The sequence below is a fragment of the Pocillopora damicornis genome, chromosome 10 (genome assembly GCF_964200805.1).
Source record: "Pocillopora damicornis chromosome 10, jaPocDami1.2, whole genome shotgun sequence".
Taxonomy (NCBI): Eukaryota; Metazoa; Cnidaria; class Anthozoa; order Scleractinia; family Pocilloporidae; genus Pocillopora; species Pocillopora damicornis.
In genome coordinates this window covers 232,166-250,000 of record NC_142679.1, presented here as the reverse complement: position 1 = coordinate 250,000, position 17,835 = coordinate 232,166, and the positions used below count along the sequence as shown (strand labels likewise).

The 17,835-nt window shown below is 37.4% G+C and overlaps 2 protein-coding genes and 1 long non-coding RNA gene across 10 annotated transcripts in view; 2 read left to right on the top strand and 1 right to left on the bottom strand.

The window, feature by feature from the left end:
• The window catches only part of LOC113674955 (putative ammonium transporter 1), a 17,534-nt gene extending 1,354 nt beyond the window's left edge, over nt 1–16,180 (top strand). The window contains exons 2-11 of one of the 2 annotated variants that reach the window (XM_027191451.2): nt 7,899–8,049; nt 12,749–12,838; nt 13,044–13,274; nt 13,484–13,590; nt 13,773–13,904; nt 14,016–14,145; nt 14,235–14,335; nt 14,490–14,628; nt 14,878–15,099; nt 15,346–16,180. In XM_027191451.2, the coding sequence (XP_027047252.2) occupies nt 12,751–12,838; nt 13,044–13,274; nt 13,484–13,590; nt 13,773–13,904; nt 14,016–14,145; nt 14,235–14,335; nt 14,490–14,628; nt 14,878–15,099; nt 15,346–15,548 (1,353 nt within the window). In that variant the 5' untranslated portion in view covers nt 7,899–8,049; nt 12,749–12,750 and the 3' untranslated portion in view covers nt 15,549–16,180. Of the gene's footprint in view, nt 1–7,898; nt 9,691–12,748; nt 12,839–13,043; nt 13,275–13,483; nt 13,591–13,772; nt 13,905–14,015; nt 14,146–14,234; nt 14,336–14,489; nt 14,629–14,877; nt 15,100–15,345 lie in introns of both variants that reach the window. The other variant, XM_027191449.2, reaches the window with a different exon arrangement.
• LOC113674957 (receptor-type tyrosine-protein phosphatase S) overlaps nt 1–17,806 on the bottom strand; it is a 22,413-nt gene extending 4,607 nt beyond the window's left edge. Inside the window, exons 1-4 of one of the 7 annotated variants that reach the window (XM_089184600.1) lie at nt 3,734–3,945; nt 3,523–3,605; nt 1,603–1,804; nt 995–1,270 (exon numbers count right to left, since the gene is read on the bottom strand). In XM_089184600.1, the coding sequence (XP_089040726.1) occupies nt 995–1,270; nt 1,603–1,711 (385 nt within the window). In that variant the 5' untranslated portion in view covers nt 1,712–1,804; nt 3,523–3,605; nt 3,734–3,945. Of the gene's footprint in view, nt 1–994; nt 1,271–1,602; nt 1,824–3,522; nt 3,606–3,733; nt 3,967–17,492 lie in introns of those variants that run through there. The other 6 variants (XM_089184599.1, XM_089184603.1, XM_089184598.1 and 3 more) reach the window with 6 other exon arrangements.
• On the top strand, nt 3,895–5,880 carry LOC149038347 (uncharacterized). Its single transcript, XR_016180354.1, has 3 exons — nt 3,895–4,100; nt 4,937–4,961; nt 5,638–5,880. It is a non-coding gene; the product is annotated as an uncharacterized LOC149038347 (long non-coding RNA).
• Nucleotides 17,807–17,835: the final 29 nt, after the last annotated feature.

Here is a 17,835-nt window from a genome sequence, read left to right as displayed (position 1 = left end):
CCTGTATCGCAGAGGTTATGGGTTCAAATCCCGTGCGGGCCTCAACTACGCGTTTCAGTAGTGTTCTTAGCTGCAAAAATGCAGGTTGTTAACAAGAAAATGACACGTGGTAGAGCGAAGTCCAATGTGGCAAAATGAAATTTGATTAGTGGAATACAATTCAAGCACGTGAAAAATTGCCTAATGTTCGTGTAGGACAATGATTAGGTATGTTCTGATGAGTACACATTGCTTTCATGGTACGTAATGAAATGTAAGTTGTTTGGCGTGTACGTTGTGAATTAGGGAACGGAAAAAACACGTTTTAACTTAAAAGTTTCAATGCCTACCTTTAATACCCCCCATAACTCTCGACCTTAATCGACGAGGCTCTCACGATGGCCACAAACCATTACACTAATCAAATGAGCCCAAAATGTTTGGTTAATGTCACTCTTTGTGCACAGCCCCTTGATCCATGACATCATTTACAAGAAAACAACGCCCAAACGCTGTGATTGGTTTAGGATATTCAAATGCTATGATATGATTGGTTCGAGATACATACCCTAATGCCGCGATCTGATTGGTGCGAGCAACATACCACTCTATAAGCTAACACAGTTATTTTTTTATGAAAAAAATAACTCAATAAAAGGTTGCGAATTGCAGTATTGATGAAATTTCCACAGATCACTTTGATCAAGCCCGATTCGGCTCTTGCAAAGTACTGCAAATATAAGAAATATACTCGCTCTGATGAAGGGCGAACGCTCGAAACGTCAGCTATGAAACTCTATTACTGACATCACCAGGCCTCAAGTCCATAAGGTTGTCTGCCCTTTAACCAATCAAAAATCATCCTCCACTCAGTCACCAGAACTTTCCCGCGCTTTGAGCAGATTATCTTTATAGTGCACTTACTGTCCTCACTGGCTCATGTTATCATGATGGTTTTGGCTAATTGATCGAAAGAGTCCTAACCTAAAGTCAATACCGATACAAAAAAACTTACCGCGGGCTCTTTGACCTCGCTCATGAAGTTTATCTGTTAGAGTCCTTGTGCGAGCCGACTCTTCATGGCTAATATTAGCAGTGCTTTCTAGCTGACCATAGAATAAAATCCCAGCTCCAAAGACCGTAACTACAAGGAGCAGTATTACAATCAATACCATGCTTGTTGTCATGCGATCCTTTTGGGTTGAAAATTCCATGGCTCCCTCACACTCATAGACACCATCATTGTCGAACGGACGCTTTGCTTCAACTTCAGGCTTTCCAATAAAATCTTCTATCATGAGAACAAAATAAAAGAAAAAGGTGTATAGCCTGTGTGTTTGAATAGCAACCCAACAAAAAAAATTCAACTTTTAACAAATTCATTTCATTGAATAATCTGTTAACTGTGGTAAGCCTGTTTTTTTCCGTAACCATCTGGTTAAACTTTTACAATAGTATTTAAATGAATCAATATGATGAAACCCAGCTCCTCCCAGCTAAGTTGAAAAGGATTGCAATATGTGAATGACATTAAGGTTTTCCTGGATGTTTACTATGTGCACTAAAAATTTAAAGTTTTCCATGAGCCTTTGAAAAGAATTTTACTTGAAACTGTACACTTACCGTCTGTACGCCTCCTTCTCGCATCTGCATCCCTTGAAAAGTACTTTCCATCTCTGACAGGATTTGTTGTTTTTTGTTCCTTTTGGTTTCCAAATTTAACTTCTTCCATTCTGTCTTCTTATCTTCTCTCAATTTTAACACTTTTTTGTGGGATGATTCAGCTGGACTCTGTCATCCGTTCACGTTTACCACTTGATATACACTGAAAAACATTATAAACACTGCATGATATTATATGCAGAATACATTATAAAAATTAGACTAGATTGCCTGAAGTTTAACCCTTCAACTCCCAAAATTGATAAACATGTAACTTCTCCCCACAATTTCCTTACATAAACCAGAAAACAGGTAAGAAGAATACTAAAACTCATCAAATAGAAGTTTTCATCCAACACCAATGATCTAACACCAAATTCTCAGAACCTATTTGTAAGGAAATGTGTAGCAGCTAGAGGAGAGAATTAACAGCAAGATCCTGGGAGTTAAAGGGCAAAGTATTATGGCATGTGCTCCTTCTCCCCAGCTGTGCTCTTTTGACACTAAACCACTGTCCTGTGGCAGCTCATAAGAAGTCATGCAATATCTTTGTGTTTTTCCATTGTCCTCCACACCCAGTTACATCAAAAAAAAAAAAGAACCACATCATAACCCTAAGCTTACCCCTTACCTGCCTATCAGTTTAAGAACCATACTCTCATAATGCACCAATCAATTAGAATCTTTAGTAAATACAAAATTTTGACTCATAGGGAAAGAAATTTGAAATGAACCATTCTCTAAAAGTTCAAATGCCCTGGGGTTGCTGGGGGGGGGGGGGGAGGGGGGGAGGGGAGATGTCTTATTGCTACCAAAGGATTAATCAGTACAAGTATATTACGTTGTCACACAAAAAAGGGTTAACCAATTTGCTAAGCATTATTGTAACAACATCAATATTAAGTTGGTTTTTTTTATCTTTTAAAATAGGTGATATGTTTGGTGTGAAAGACCCTATCCTTCATGGGCTCCATACCTGTGTGGTTTATAAGTTTTTATATGTAGACTACAATGCCTGCTATATCAGCGAAACCTTTCTGCATTTATCCACATGCATGCATGAGCACTTGGTCAATGATAGGTCCTCTCACATTTTCAGACATCTACATAATTCTCCACAATGTTACACTCTATATTCTGATGAGTGTTTTATCATCTTAGATCATATTTCCACAACTTTCCAACTTAAAATCAACAAAGCTATTCACATTCAATGGGAATAACCTACACTTAATCATCAACTTTATCATGTTAATTTAAAACTTTCCCTGTAAATACATACATCGTCTTGTTACTATTGTTTGTTTTGTCCAACCAGCATTGTGTTGCACACTTCAAATTCAACTTTGTCAATGATAGGTCCTCTCACATTTTCAGACATCTACATAATTCTCCACAATGTTACACTCTATATTCTGATGAGTGTTTTATCATCTTAGATCATATTTCCACAACTTTCCAACTTAAAATCAACAAAGCTATTCACATTCAATGGGAATAACCTACACTTAATCATCAACTTTATCATGTTAATTTAAAACTTTCCCTGTAAATACATACATCGTCTTGTTACTATTGTTTGTTTTGTCCAACCAGCATTGTGTTGCACACTTCAAATTCAACTTTGTACTTTGTATAAATCAGAACTGAAGATGACAGAAGAACCGTCGAAACAATACAAATATATTGCATACAAAACTAAAAGTTTCTCGAAATTCCTTGAAAGTCTATAAAAGCCAAGAAAATTAAGCGTAGGAGATAAATCTCGCCTGAAATTCCCTCTTCTTTATGGAGATTTTAATTTATCATAAAATTATTTTACTACAAGTATAATGTCAAACTATAATTTGCTGTCCTAATAAAGCAAAAATTAAAAAATACATGAGGTTCAGCAGTGGTCATTCCACGAGTTGCCTCTTCACGTCCGCTGTTCCCAGGTCAAATTGGAATTGATAAGATCTTGTCTAAAAGGAAATCGTTAACCCTGATTATGTCAGAGGCTCAAATGGCAACTGACATCAACAGGAGGCAAAAACTACTTAAAAACAACAGGTTCATCAGTTAGATTTTGATGTAAACTAATATTGGTTACCTCAAAATCAGGGAACTAGAAGGTTGATTAAGATGTAACATTTGGATGGTATGCCATTGTCGCAAGGCCGCCGTAAGGTCAATTTCTTCTTCAAACGAAAGTTAACGTGATTGGTAAGGTAAGTATCAATCAAGTTGCTGATAGGTATCATAATTAACAGGCCATCATTGCCACATCACGGTCAGCATTAGATTCCATCCACCAAAACCACCTTGGTCGAGAGGGACTGAGATGGGATGATGGACACATCATGACTTGTTATACTAAATGAAAATTACGAAGCTACGACAACATGCGGACTTATCCCGATGACCTAAGTGTATTATCTGTTTGGGAAATTGCGTCAAAACTTTTTACTCAAGAAATGGTAAGTATTAATTTATTGTTCGATTGTAGTATTATAAAATATTTTACGCAATTTTATGCAGATATTTCACGTATTTAAAAGGTGCCCAGATGTTACGTAGTTTTGGTGGATGTCATTAGGGAACATCCACCAAAACTTTGACCAAAACCATCAACAATATATTTTTTTAATTTTATCTATAGCCACTGTTAGATGTTCAGGGAGACAAAAGATTTATACCAATAATTAGCAGTTAGTGCTCTGGCTAATCATTTTTTATGGTGCACAATTGCTGACCGACCAAACGTTCATAATGATTATCATAACTCGTAACACATAGAATAAAGTGGTTTTGGTGGATGTTTCTCTCCATCCACCAAAACCACCATAGCAATTTCTGCCACTTCCTTACAGAAGACTGATGTGACCTGCTATTTGGAGTACATAACCACAATCTATTTCTTTGTATGTAGAGATATTTTGCAAAGTTCTTGAGTCAGCACCTTTTATTATTAAAACCATAATCATAACATGGTGCACAATATAGAATACAAAAGGTTCTGGTGTGGCAATCATGTAATCTTGAAACAGGAGAGTTTTTAACTGACTTAAACTAACTTAAACAGACATTTGCAACAAAATTCCAGGTCCAGAAATTTCTTCCACTATTTCTGCTAAAATCATAACCTTTAAGTACAACAAATCAGCACATCAGTAATTGTTATCAGGGGTCTGAAAATCCTATAAATCTTTCACATTTATTTCAAGTAAACTTTAATTTCACATGGATGAATAAGTATACACTCAAGATGCAGAATGTCTTACATTTTACAAATTATTTCCCTTTTTATGGATAGACAGTGAAAGGCCTTTGCCACATTGGTGAGTCAAACCATTGTATACCATGCATTTTGTGATAATTGTTTGTTTTTGCTCGCAATATCCAGAAAAATGGAGGGGATAAATTTAAATAGCAAATTCTATTAATGGTTAAAATTAAATAACATTGGAAGATCAAATTAACTTTGTACTGTTTAAAATTCAGTTTTGATTTCTTGCTTATTCCAGCCTCGTAATATTCAAAAGCATTCCTTGTCATTTTTGTGTTCTTTTGTGTAACATAACTTGAAAAATAAACACAGAGAAAGGAAACCACAAAGGATTAAACTTGAAGCTAAAGCAAAGTTTAAGTTGAGCCATAGCTGATCCAAATACTGAGCACTTTATATTGTAACCCATTTAGCAGAAAAGTTTATCTATATGTCTGCCAGCTTTTCACAAGTCTTACCCCTCTCCTTCAAAGGCTCTATAAATAAATTTTTCTTTGTGGTCTCTAAATGATGATAAGTATATTACAGCTCCTCAATTTCCCTCTCTCAAGACAAGGTTACTCTAAATTTAACAAAGTAATGGACTTGATAAAACTCAAACTATAATTCAGCTGGCTGCTACTTGCAACCTTAATTTCTTGATATCAGTTTACAATAATCAATATGTTATAAATAAGAACCCTAATGCTTAATTTTGCATTAATCACCTTCCTCCTTTTCATTTGCAGACCAGACTGGAACCTCTATAGGTGTGTTTGCTTGTTTTGAGTGGGGATGGAAGAAAAGGAGTCGTGCTGCATATCTGATTTATTAAACCGGATTTGTTCTGTTTATACATGAGTAGAACTACCTTGTTCTCTGAAAAAAATTAAATTTCTTGCATTTTTATCTGTGTTTTGCAGTCAAACTTCCTTGTGTCTTAGACAAGAAATCTTATTTTCTTGAAAACAAAATCTTTGTTTCCAGCCTTCTGTAATAGGTAAATATAACAGTGTAAGATGAGTGACAGTGTATTTCTCAAGTTTTTTGGAATGTGACAAAACGGAAGTGTCATAGCGTGATAAGGAGCCAACATATGACTGCTTGATAGAAAGCAAAAAATGCAGAATTGCATATATTTTCTCCGTTGTCAGCAGCATATGTTAGTGAAAAGTTCTTATAATTGTTAACTTCTAAACTATCTTCAATTTAGCCAAGATTGAACTGTTATCACGTTTGTCATAAAAAGTATTCTGAGATCAATGTCATATGACCCATTCATGTATTTGACCTTTCGAATTAGCAAGCCATAGTTGACAGTAACACAAAGGTTGAGGATAAAAAGAAATTATTATATACAGTAATTCTTCTGCATCTTTTCGTTTCCTTTTCTCTCCAGCTGTTTTATCTATGCCATGCTGGCAATTGAACACTTTCCTTCCCAAAATTAGGAAAGGCACACCAGCAAAATCGAATTTTTGCTCCTTAAATTTCTCATGCATCTCCCCCGAGTATTTTGTGACTTCTGTCCGAGGAAGGAGGTGTAAGCATTAAGTTAACCCGAATGATTCCACAATTGTGGTATCCAAACTAGTGAGAATGCACAATAGCGATAGCAAAGCTTTGTAATGCCAAAGAGCTATATCAATATATATATATATATATTGATATAGCTCTTTGGCATTACAAAGCTTTGCTATCGCTATTGTGCATTCTCACTAGTTTGGATACCACAATTGTGGAATCATTCGGGTTAACTTAATGCTTACACCTCCTTCCTCGGACAGAAGTCACAAAATACTCGGGGGAGATGCATGAGAAATTTAAGGAGCAAAAATTCGCAGTTAGTTATATATATATATATATATATATATATATATATATATATATATATATATATATATATATATATATATACATATATATACACCGGTGTTCCCGAAACCTTTGACAGCTTTAAAGAAAGAAAACTTCGTCGTCAACCCTGTTTTAATTCCGCAATAAGTTTATGCGCCTCATCAACAGAATTGACGTATCCTAAATTATCTGCATGTCTACCATCAAGCAATGGTTCGCGACTTAAAATTCTCGCTATGCTGTTTCTGTTTGTTCCTCAAGAATCATGGGATTTACAGCTTCGGATGTTCGGCTACATCACTTACGGATTTCCGAGAATCTTCGGTTATGTTTTACAAGTCATTAAATATTCCATCTCAGTCCCTCTCGACCGAGGTGGTTTTGGTGGATGGAATCTAATGCTGACCCCACATCACAGTCTTGATATTCTGCCGCCATGTTTTTACCTCTTTCTTAACTTGTTCCCAGTGTTTCTCGGGTAATAGATCTGAACGCGTCACGCTACACGTGAAAAAAATGTGTAGCAACACGCATTGAACGAAAATGAGAGATAATGATTCGGGAATTAAATTTTTTAAAACGCATTTATCGCTTATTGATCTAGGAGGAAATTGTACTAGTTTCCTTCCTAATTTAGTCTGGAACGAAGAATCACAACGGCTCTGCTGGCGCGAAACCTGGCTGTATCATTGTCTTGTGTCTCACACTGTTTCCCCCCCCCCCCCTTCCCCAACCTAAGAGTATGGTTAAGTACCAGTTAAGAGTTAGTCAAACCGGAAGAAAAGCTGGGAGGGGGTGGACATGTGATGAATCTCCATCCTACTCAGGGGGAGGGAAAATACTCACACACAAGTGATAAGAAAATTCAGGCCCAACCAAGGAAGAGGGGTAATGGGATACTGTTTACCATGTCACTTTAAGTAAATGACTACCTTTCGAGGCAGTAATGTACTTAAAACGTCTTATTTCTATGTATTAGTACACTTTCCTGGAAATTTTAAAATTGAAATTGCTTTAGAAGGCAGGGAAACAGGCATTTCCCAGCTGGAGAGCCCACTTTGGTAAATAAAAATTGTCGTGACAGGTGCCGGAGTGGAAACGCGCGAGGAAGGAGGAGATGGTAACAAATCTCATCAAAGTATTTCTATTGTAGGGAAACTTCCAAGCGGATCGAAAACAACACGCGTTCCTACCTGACGGGACTGACAGTGATCTGAGCGAACAAGAAACATGCAAAATTCCTCTAGGAGCCAACAAGTGTGAAAATGTCAAAAAGACTCAGGATATAATTGGTTTTTCATTAGGTAAGTATTGTGATATTGATGGATCGCGATAGCTAATCGATAAATTTAGTTGACCTTGCATGGGATGCGGTGTGCACGCCTAGGAGTGAAGTCACTCAGTTTAAAGGTGACGGGGCTTGGACGACATGGCAGTGGGGAAACGTGAGAGGAAAGGAACACACGTTGGAGGAGAGGAAGACATTCTGTATCTACCTTGCGTGACTCCGCGCACTCAAGTATCCAATACTTTTTTCATCCTAACGGTGACGTGGTTAAGACAATTGAACGCAGTAGAGACGTCTCAGATGTATTTTGATTTGGACCAAAAAGCAGACATGGCAGAGCACTATGTCCCTTTCGCGCATGTGCAAAGGAAACATAAGACGTCTGGACATGGAGTGTCAGAATTCTCACAAGGAAATCAGAAGTTTTCCTTTACTTGTTCTCCTTTATCAAACGTTTTTCTCTCAGAATACCAGGCAAGGGAAATAACTCGGTGATGTACATGTAGCGGCCTCCTACCAATTTTTTAAGGCTATTAATTCAAGAAAATTTTACCCAAGTTCTCAAGTATCGTTGAGGAGAATCATCTTTTTTTTTTTTTTTCTTTATAGTCTTCTGCTTTTCTCCGACTACACATTTTACATTTTATAAAAAAATTTCGTGGACTTTGCCTCGCATTCCAGTCACCTCACACGCCAGGTCACGTTTTTGGAACGCATCCGGAACTCGTGGCATTAAAGATAAGCTTCGTCTGTTCACGTGCAAAAATATCCCTAATTGTTTTTATGTTTGTTTTCTTCACTTGTTTGATATGCGTGGTACAGGACTGGTACGTCCATTAGATGATGACAGCCTCTTTCAACGCGTGATTAACCCTAACCCGAAGCAATTACTGGGTTGTGTTATACTAAGAGACATGACGGATCGCTCATCAAGTGACTGACAAATTTGTCAAAGTTTTTAGTCTAAAAGCGAGGAGGTCGATTTCGTGAGGTTAAGGTCCGTTTGTAAACTGACGGGGGTCTAATTTAACTACGTATGCGATCAGTCATCGACATCACCGTGGAAACAAAACACTGCCTCGAAGTCGATAACTCGTTTATGAAATTTATTCTAAACATATATACTCAAAGAGTTTCCCATCTCTCTCACAAAACGTGGTGTGAGTTTCGTGGCGATGGAATGCTCCTTGAAAAGACACACACACTTAATGCTACCGAATTAATGATTAACCAGAAAGTGCGTTAACTGAAGCTCTGTTCACAAATGATACTGTGCAAAATCTATGTCTAAGGGGGCTGAAGGTCGGTATTCAAAGCGAAATATTCACGCGCAGTTGTTATTCATCCGTGTCGTAGAGGCAAGTCCAATCACGTGGGCAACAGCCAATGGTGACACTAAAAGTGTTTTTAATTAATACATCACCTTGGCTTGCTCCTGTTAATTAGTCACCCGCCAGTTAGCAACGAGTAGTTGCTTGGGAGGCACTATAAACGCCGTCTAGTTTAATATTTGACTAGCTCCAACATCTACAACAGAACTGGCTCTCACTGAACCACTTCAAAATGGCTAACGTTACCGCACTCAACAACGACATTGACGCTTTGCGCGGAAATCTTGATCAGTTCTTTTTAGTGATCATGGGATGCCTCATTTTCTGTGAGTATATTATTTTAGATAGTATTGTCAATTTTTTTCCCCTTATTTTGCTGATACCTTGTGTGTTGTGCGAAAGGTATGTGAAAGTTTTGAAAACTAGAATCTTTGTTTGCAAATTAAACTTGATTCCTCCATCAAGTGGGGGAAAGAAGCCGGCTAAAATTTACGCAACGACTTCCGCACGCATCAAAACATACTTCCTAAGGAATGAGAAGAACGTGTGTAATTAGATCTTCACCGGGTTTTTAGAGATGTATGTCCTGAACAACTGGATGCAGCAGAAATTACCTCTGACTAATGCATCAAGGACTTCCCTTTGTTAGTAGACATACACCAGTGTATTAAACATGTATAATAGCACAATCGTACACTTTTTTTTCAGCATTTACATAATTTTGACGAGTTAGCGCAAATAATCGCACTGTTTTCACGAGTACTATGAAATTAGTAAAACCACGGAGATTGCAGGTGATACAGTGAAAACAGACGGAGATATATAGCCCCGGCGAGTCTAAACATTCTGTAGACGTATGTGCCCTCAACCACATAAATATGGCGAATTATTGAGCCATACCCTCGTCATTTGATATTTCACGAAGCTCTTTCAAGCAAAATCAGAGTATATAACCCAGTGCTTACATGAAGATGTCTAAAGATAAGTAAAATCGCTAAAGGGTCTGCATTGAAAAGCAACATTGACGTAAGAGGTCAGATGAACAACAAGCATAACGAGAGCCCGAAGCGAAGTTATTTTCAAACACACTCTTAAAAGTTATCTCTTTGAGATCTCAAACGTGACACTTCAACCCTGAGTTTAAGGAAAGAACGACTGCTGTCAAAAATGATTATCACAGTTAAAAGAAAATTCTCCGAGATGATTGGGATTTTACTCACAAACGGATCCCGACCATTTCTTATTTGCATAGACAGCGTGGTTGTTTACAATCGCACATCCTTCGAATTAAATGTCTCAGCGATAAACATTGATCTAATTTAGGGGTCTAAACTACCAATATGGAAAGCGATGACACACTCTGCAGACTCAGAAAGTGTCAAAAATTGTTCCCGGTACGAAATAAATGTTGCTTTCAGCCATTGATGTTAAAAGAATGTCGGGTGAAATTCCGGACTAAAATGACTTAAAAACAAAAAAAAAAAGAATTGAGTTTAGAATTCCTTAAATTTCAGTTCAAAAAAATAATCTTAATAATGGAAGGAGGAATAAGTTAAGATAATCAGAGGAAATGGGAAACTTGACTTCAGTTCAACTACTTAAATTAGTCAGAATTAATTTTTCCCCTGATAAAAGCACTATTGAAGATTGATCAGTTTCAATATAGTTATGAAATCATCTGTTATGGTTTTCTCAGTTCAAATCAAAAGTCATTATTTTACTGAGTTAGCGCCTTGAATAAATGTGGTGGGATATTGGTAAAGTAAATTAAGCCTGCATATTTAGCTGTTTATCACCACTGCGAAATGAACACCTGTCTGCAGAACTTAAAACTGTTTGCTTTATCAGTAGAAAGGAAAGCCAAAACGGACTTGTTGAATTGGAATTATGTTGGAAGTACCAGAGGCAAACCTTTTTCATGGATGCAGCATGTGCACTAAGCACATCTGCCTTTTTCATCAATGTATATTTGTTTAAATTTTCAAGTCTCAATTAAAAAACAATTAACATTTCTGAGTTCTTAATGGACTTATGAACTCTCCTTATCTCAGAAAGCATCTACAAAATTCTCTTTTTTTCCTTTGTGCACCAGCTAATAGAATTCTTTACGGTTTTGAAAATTTTGGGATACAAAACATTGACTGTTCCAACCAGAAATGGTGATTATGCCAGCCGACTGATTGCAGATACTGTATTTTTGTTGCTTATTCACTTTGCCATTTACTGCTCTGTTAATAAGCTACAAGGTAAAAGTTTTCTTTACTGGGCATAATTATCATTAGTTTCTAACTTTTTGCTCTAGCTTTAGGGGTTAAGGGTTAGAGTAGCCATGAAAAAATGAAGCGACCAAAAAAATCGTATGTTTTATGGATCAAAACCATTGGAAAACTTGCTTTATGTTGGGAGAGCCAGTTTTGAGTACAAGTTCGAGCAAAATGGTAGCTAAATTGGGTTCCAGGTTTGATTCAATTTGCTAAATTGATAGAATGATAAACACGAATAAATGATTGGTATGTCAATAATTTAATTTTATTAAGAAATGCTTCACATTACTGAAAGCCGGTTTACGATGAAGAGAATGATGGTCTGTTACACAAGTACTACATCAGATTTGTTTTCAGCGTAAAGATACTAGAAACATTTCAAGTTCGTTAACTCACATATTAACTTAAAGTCTGCTGACATTCATTCAAAATCAACACCTTTTATGTCTTATCATGACCTTGAGTATAATCAAATCGTGGTCAGTGGCAATGCTTTTGTTTGGCGATTGAAAACAACAAAACAGTCTTAAGTGTTTATTTAAGATGCACTGAGCTGGAACGACTAATTAAAATCATGAAATGAATGAAAAACATATCAAGAAACCCAGGTATATATAAAAAATATTGGATGAAAACATGAGAAAAAATTTACGATCCGTTTTTCTTAAAAGACCGATGCGAGCTTTTGCTTTGAATAAGTGGAACTCTGTTTATTTGAATCTAATTTTAGATTCACGGCGTTTTTGGAGTCTCAATTATCCAGATCAGTAGTCTCGTACACTTAGCCGAAAGTTCGAGAAACTAACTAAAAGCAGACATCAATTTCAAAATGCATACTATTTTTCCCTTTCATCTCTACCTTTACCCAACTGCCTCTGTTTACTTCTTAACAAAGAGTACTCTTCCTCCGCAAGTGAAAATTTACACCTAATCGCGTTTTTGCTGGTGTCCTTTCTTTCTTTCTTTCTTTCTTTTTTTTTCTTTTTTTTTTTTTTTCCAACGGTTGTCGTTTGTAGTTGAAAACGAAAAAGATATGATCTCTACTTCTCCCTTCGAAAGCATATTTATAACGATGGTTTATATTCATTCCTCATTCTGATTTAACTTGTGATTATTTCAGTTATGCAGGCAGGATTTGCATTTCTTGAGGCTGGGTCAGTAAGATCAAAGAACACAACAAACATCCTCATCAAGAACGTTCTAGACGTATGTAAGTAGGGACTAATTTTTCGTAGGTAGCTTTAGAAAACGGGTCCAACGATTAAGTAAAGAGAGCTGGAAACTGTGGGATTACAGTACTTATTTTGCAAACAATTTCGTCATAGAACAGAAAAATAAAAATGATTTCTTGGCACTTGCCGTCCTATTGCTATCCACTGAATTCCTTTTTGTTTATTTTGGTTTACTTCAAACAGTTATTGGTGCAGTGGCTTATTGGTTGTTCGGTTACGCTTTTGCCTTTGGAGGAAAAAGCAATGGCTTTATTGGACATGAGTATTTCGCGCTGGCAAATTTACCGGCTGAAAAATACTCTCATTGGTTTTTCCATTTCGTTTTCGCGGCCACAGCAGCAACAATTGTCAGTGGTGCCATGGCAGAGAGAACTGAATTTAAAGCCTATCTTATTTATTCAATGTTTTTGACCGGTGAGTGCAGGACTAGTTGTTTTCAAGTCGTAGGGTTCGTTAGATAACGAGGATACACACCTTTAAATAGACTGCTTAAACAAAACTTGAGAGCAGGTTTCCAATAAACTAATTGTCTGGGTAGCCTTCTTTTGAAAACTTTAAAGTGTAGATACAGTAGCAGTGTTGAGGAACCGTAGCACCAGTTAAGATGACGCTCTTTTTTGCAGGATTTTTGTACCCAGTAGTCACTCACTGGGCTTGGGATGGAAATGGTTGGCTGTACAAGGGTGCGGAGTACACTGACGGCAATGTAACCTTATCTGTAACATACCAGGTAAACCGCTGAAAATCTGAAATGTCCATTCACTGAAGTCGCACAATTTGGTTGATAAAATGTGCAAAGTTTGTGTTCCAAAACATAACGTAAAAACAATTGGTATGGGATCTGAACAGGGGTTAAACAGAGTTCCACTGACTTGCAAACTTCACCGACCGAGCCCTTTTGTATTATTTTAGGACTTTGCTGGAAGTGGGGTTGTCCACGCAGTGGGTGGAATGGTTGCTCTGGTCGGTGCAGCTATCGTGGGGCCCAGAATCGGACGTTTTGATGGTGGTGCACCAGTGCTACTGGCAGGACATACTGTACCGGTAAGAAAACTTTCATCTTCGCATATTTTAGGGAAATATTCTATCTTTGGACTTTCTGTCTTGTGAGTAGTGTTTGAGAAGTGGAATCAGTCTCTCTTTGTAATTTCATAGAAAGCAGCTCTGGGAGGATTCATCCTGTTCTTTGGTTTCCTGGCATTCAATGGTGGCTCCCAAGCAGCCATCGCTAATGAAGGCGATGCTGATGCTGTAGCATTATCCATAGTCAACACCATCCTCGGAGGTGAGCCAGATTCCACTAAATCTTCCATGATTTCTTTTCTTTTCATTGCTTATAGAAAAAAATGCATATAGTCTTCTTCTATCATTCAGGAGCCGCAGGTGCTCTTACTGCCATGATTGTCAAACGCCTGGGCTTTGCAGAAAAGTACTGGAGTTTGCTTTTCACCATTAATGGCGGACTAACTGGAATGGTAAGGGAAACAGCTTGGGATTGTATTCGGTCAGTTCTAGACAAAGTCTTCTGACAACACTGTTTTGCCCCACTCCCGATTGAGTGGTCCAGAATTAGGCCTCTGATCTTGAACAAGACATGTTACTCTCTGCAAACTTTTCTCTGTTGTTTAGGTTGCAATGTGCGCAGGTTGTAATGCCGTTCATCCCTATGCTGCTTTGATCATTGGAGTCATCGCAGGATTGGCGTACGTGGCTTGGAGTACTTCCATGCTGCGGCTAAAAGTTGATGACCCTTTAGATGCTGTGGCTGGTAAGTGACCAACCATTAAGCACATGAAAGTTCGCTTGCTATTCTTACGTTTTAAACAAAATGAAGTCGTTAGTAGAAGCTATGATACCCTCAGTGTTAGTATAACTAGCATTGTCATGGGCTGCCGTGCCACCAAAACCTGTACGAACAAGAGTAAATGTACTAGGGAAGTAAATGTTGTTCCACAGCTACTGCAATCCAAATGCAAGCATAGCAAACTTTTTAAGTACTTTTATTTCTTTTCAACAGTTCATCTTGGTGGTGGCCTGTGGGGCGTACTTTCTGTCCCCATCTTTAACAAGGAATCTGGAATATTTGTAAAAGGAAACGAGCTTGCATTCCGTGCGTTTGGCTGGAATTTGCTGGGTGTACTTGTCATCATAGCCTGGTCTGCAGCGTGGGCTATCATTTTATTCTTTGCTTTGCATCTCCTCAAACAACTTCGCGTCAGTGAAGAAATCGAGTTGAAAGGTAAATACTTTCACTGCATTAAACTTAAGAAAAAGATTGAATAGAAAAATGGTGGCCTTGTCTTGAATAAATTTGATGAATTACGTTTCTGAGTGGAGTAAATATTGAAGACGAGTACTTCCATGTTAAACGTGTAGAATGGTATTTGATTGTATATCGTGGTACCAACTTTGATCAAAATGATTCTTTAACATGATGATATTTCACCATTTCGTCAACATTTAGGATTCCTTTTGCTTTCCTTAGGTCTCGATATTCCCAAACATGGTGAGCCCGCATACCCACTGTCCAGTTACGGAGATGGATGGTCAGAATCTCCATCAGCGCCTCGACACAATTTCCCGTATTACCAAACGAATGGCGCTCCCCAGACTGAGGAAGTCAGACCTAATCAGGAAGGTGGTGTTCATAATCTCGCCGTTGTCAACGACAAAGACACTCAGTTTTAATGTTGATCATGGAAATATTGAAGTGCAAGGCTTTCGTTAACAATTTCGCAGCTTCTAAATTCAAGTGCCATATTTCGGTGGCAAATAAGAATCCACTCAAAATTTTCGACTATCATCCAGGTGATATATCTTCACCGCAGTGCATTTAATCTGTGAAACATATTTTCACGGGCCACTTGATCATTGGTATCAAGATAAATTCTAATAAATTCGATATATATCAGCAGACTGAAAATAGTAGTCGTTCGTATAACATTCATCACTTGCTGTAACTTCTCTGGTGACTTTATATTGAGACAAAACTTATAGTTATGCATTGTCGACCTATGTCGGAGAAATGGATAGACTTTAAGAGCTTTTAGAGTACACGGAGGTTATTTGGCCTGACGAATGAAAATGATTGTTTAAAAGAATCTGTTTCTAGGTTTAGGTAAAGAACGCTTGGAGACGTTTTTCAACTATATGCTTTTTGCACAGAAATGCAATTTAACCGATTAAATTACAATAGCTCAGTCTTTCCCTGTTGTGCAGATGTATAGCTCGGTATGCACGTGGATGTATGATTTCTTTATTTCATCAACTTTTTAATTTCTTGTTTACTCGCATTAAGAATAAAACGTTTCTAAACAACACAGGAGATTCAGGTGTAGGTGTACTAAATATCCTCATCATCAAGTTTCAAGTCGTAGTTCCGTGATTACAGTTTATTCATCTGCCAAACACTCCTTAGAAATGAAATGAAACGTCACTCATAATATAAGCCCTGAAACTCACTCGCCATCTTAAATTCGCAACCGGGAGTTTCCTCCAGGAATTCACAGTTTTATACATTTGAAGTTTTTTTTTTTTTATCTTTTTTTTGTCCTTATCCGGAAACTTTGGAGCTCAAAAAGGGAAATTTAGGCTTGACGTCTAATGATCCCTCCCGGGGTGAGAAGCTTAGGGTGTACTTCTTACAACTACCTGTTTGACATGATAAACATACGTAAACCGACAAACTTAACCTAACACTTTCACGGAGATGAAAAATATTGTCCGGTGCATATCTTACTCAAGCCCAAAATCTTCACTTTTTTTAGCTACATCGCTAGAGGTAATTTTCGGAACATAAGGCATATGCGCAGATATAAAATCATTTTTGAGAGCTTTTACGTAGTCGCATATTATGGAATCTTCACGAGTTAACTCTAAATACTTTCCTTCGTTAATGAATTTGCCTGTAAAGCTGTATATATGTTATAGAAGAAGAAGGGAATTTTCAAGAGTACTCATGCTTCCTTTTTTTTTCTTTTCTCTTAAATGTGCTTCTGCCTTAAGGAGGGAAGGGAAAAGGTTTTGAAAACATATTGTATTCAGTTTATAACTGACCGATAATAGCTCCCGATTTAGACTGAATTGGTAGCCGGTAATTCGACATAAAAAGACTAGCGTCTCATCTAAAGCTGACAACCGGAAAAAAAAACCGTCGATAACTGCTTTGGCACGGGGCTGAGCTGCCTGAAGGTTGGTATAGACATACGGATATTTCATTCAAATTCCATCGGGATATTGTTTCCTTTGAGTTATCTTTAGGCTCACTAATTATGTTTTCACAATATACGTGTTTTAGTGTTACAACTATAGGGCGATATACAAGGCCGGCTAATCATTGCAATACAAGCACCAGTTGTCCTCAGTCATACTTGAAAATCTAGTTGAAAACTTTTTGTCTGGTTGTATCATGTAAAAAGGCCTTTCTTGGTTTTCCCTTCTGTCTGTTCTCTCTGTTGTTATTACATGACATTACATAATGTTGAATGATAGCTGCTGGCACTTTTACATGGCATGAAACATTCAAACTTAAATTTATACTTTCACAAAATTTCAGTCCAAATCCACTGGGTATCAGCAGAAACTGTTAAAGGAGATATAGGTGTAATGATTACAAAAAGGTACCATACTCACAGTAAATAATGGACTCCCACGGAAAATCAGTCGCCCAATGATTTCTCAGGCGTTAAAATTTGCAACCAAGTTACAGCCAGGTTCTTTAGACTTTGCACTAGATGTTAACTATTTTTCCTTTTGATTAAGAAAACCATTTTTTGTCACCTCACATGAAATTTTTGCGATGAATCCTACATATGACTAAACGAAGAAATTGGAGTGCCTCCCAAACAGTTCCGTAGACAAATGAAAGATTTAATATGTGAAAGCACAAGAGAAGCAATTGACTGCCGCATTATGCGGCGTCGCTTATCATCTCGTTCACGTGTTGCAGAGTGTTTTTCTATCTTGCATAAATAAA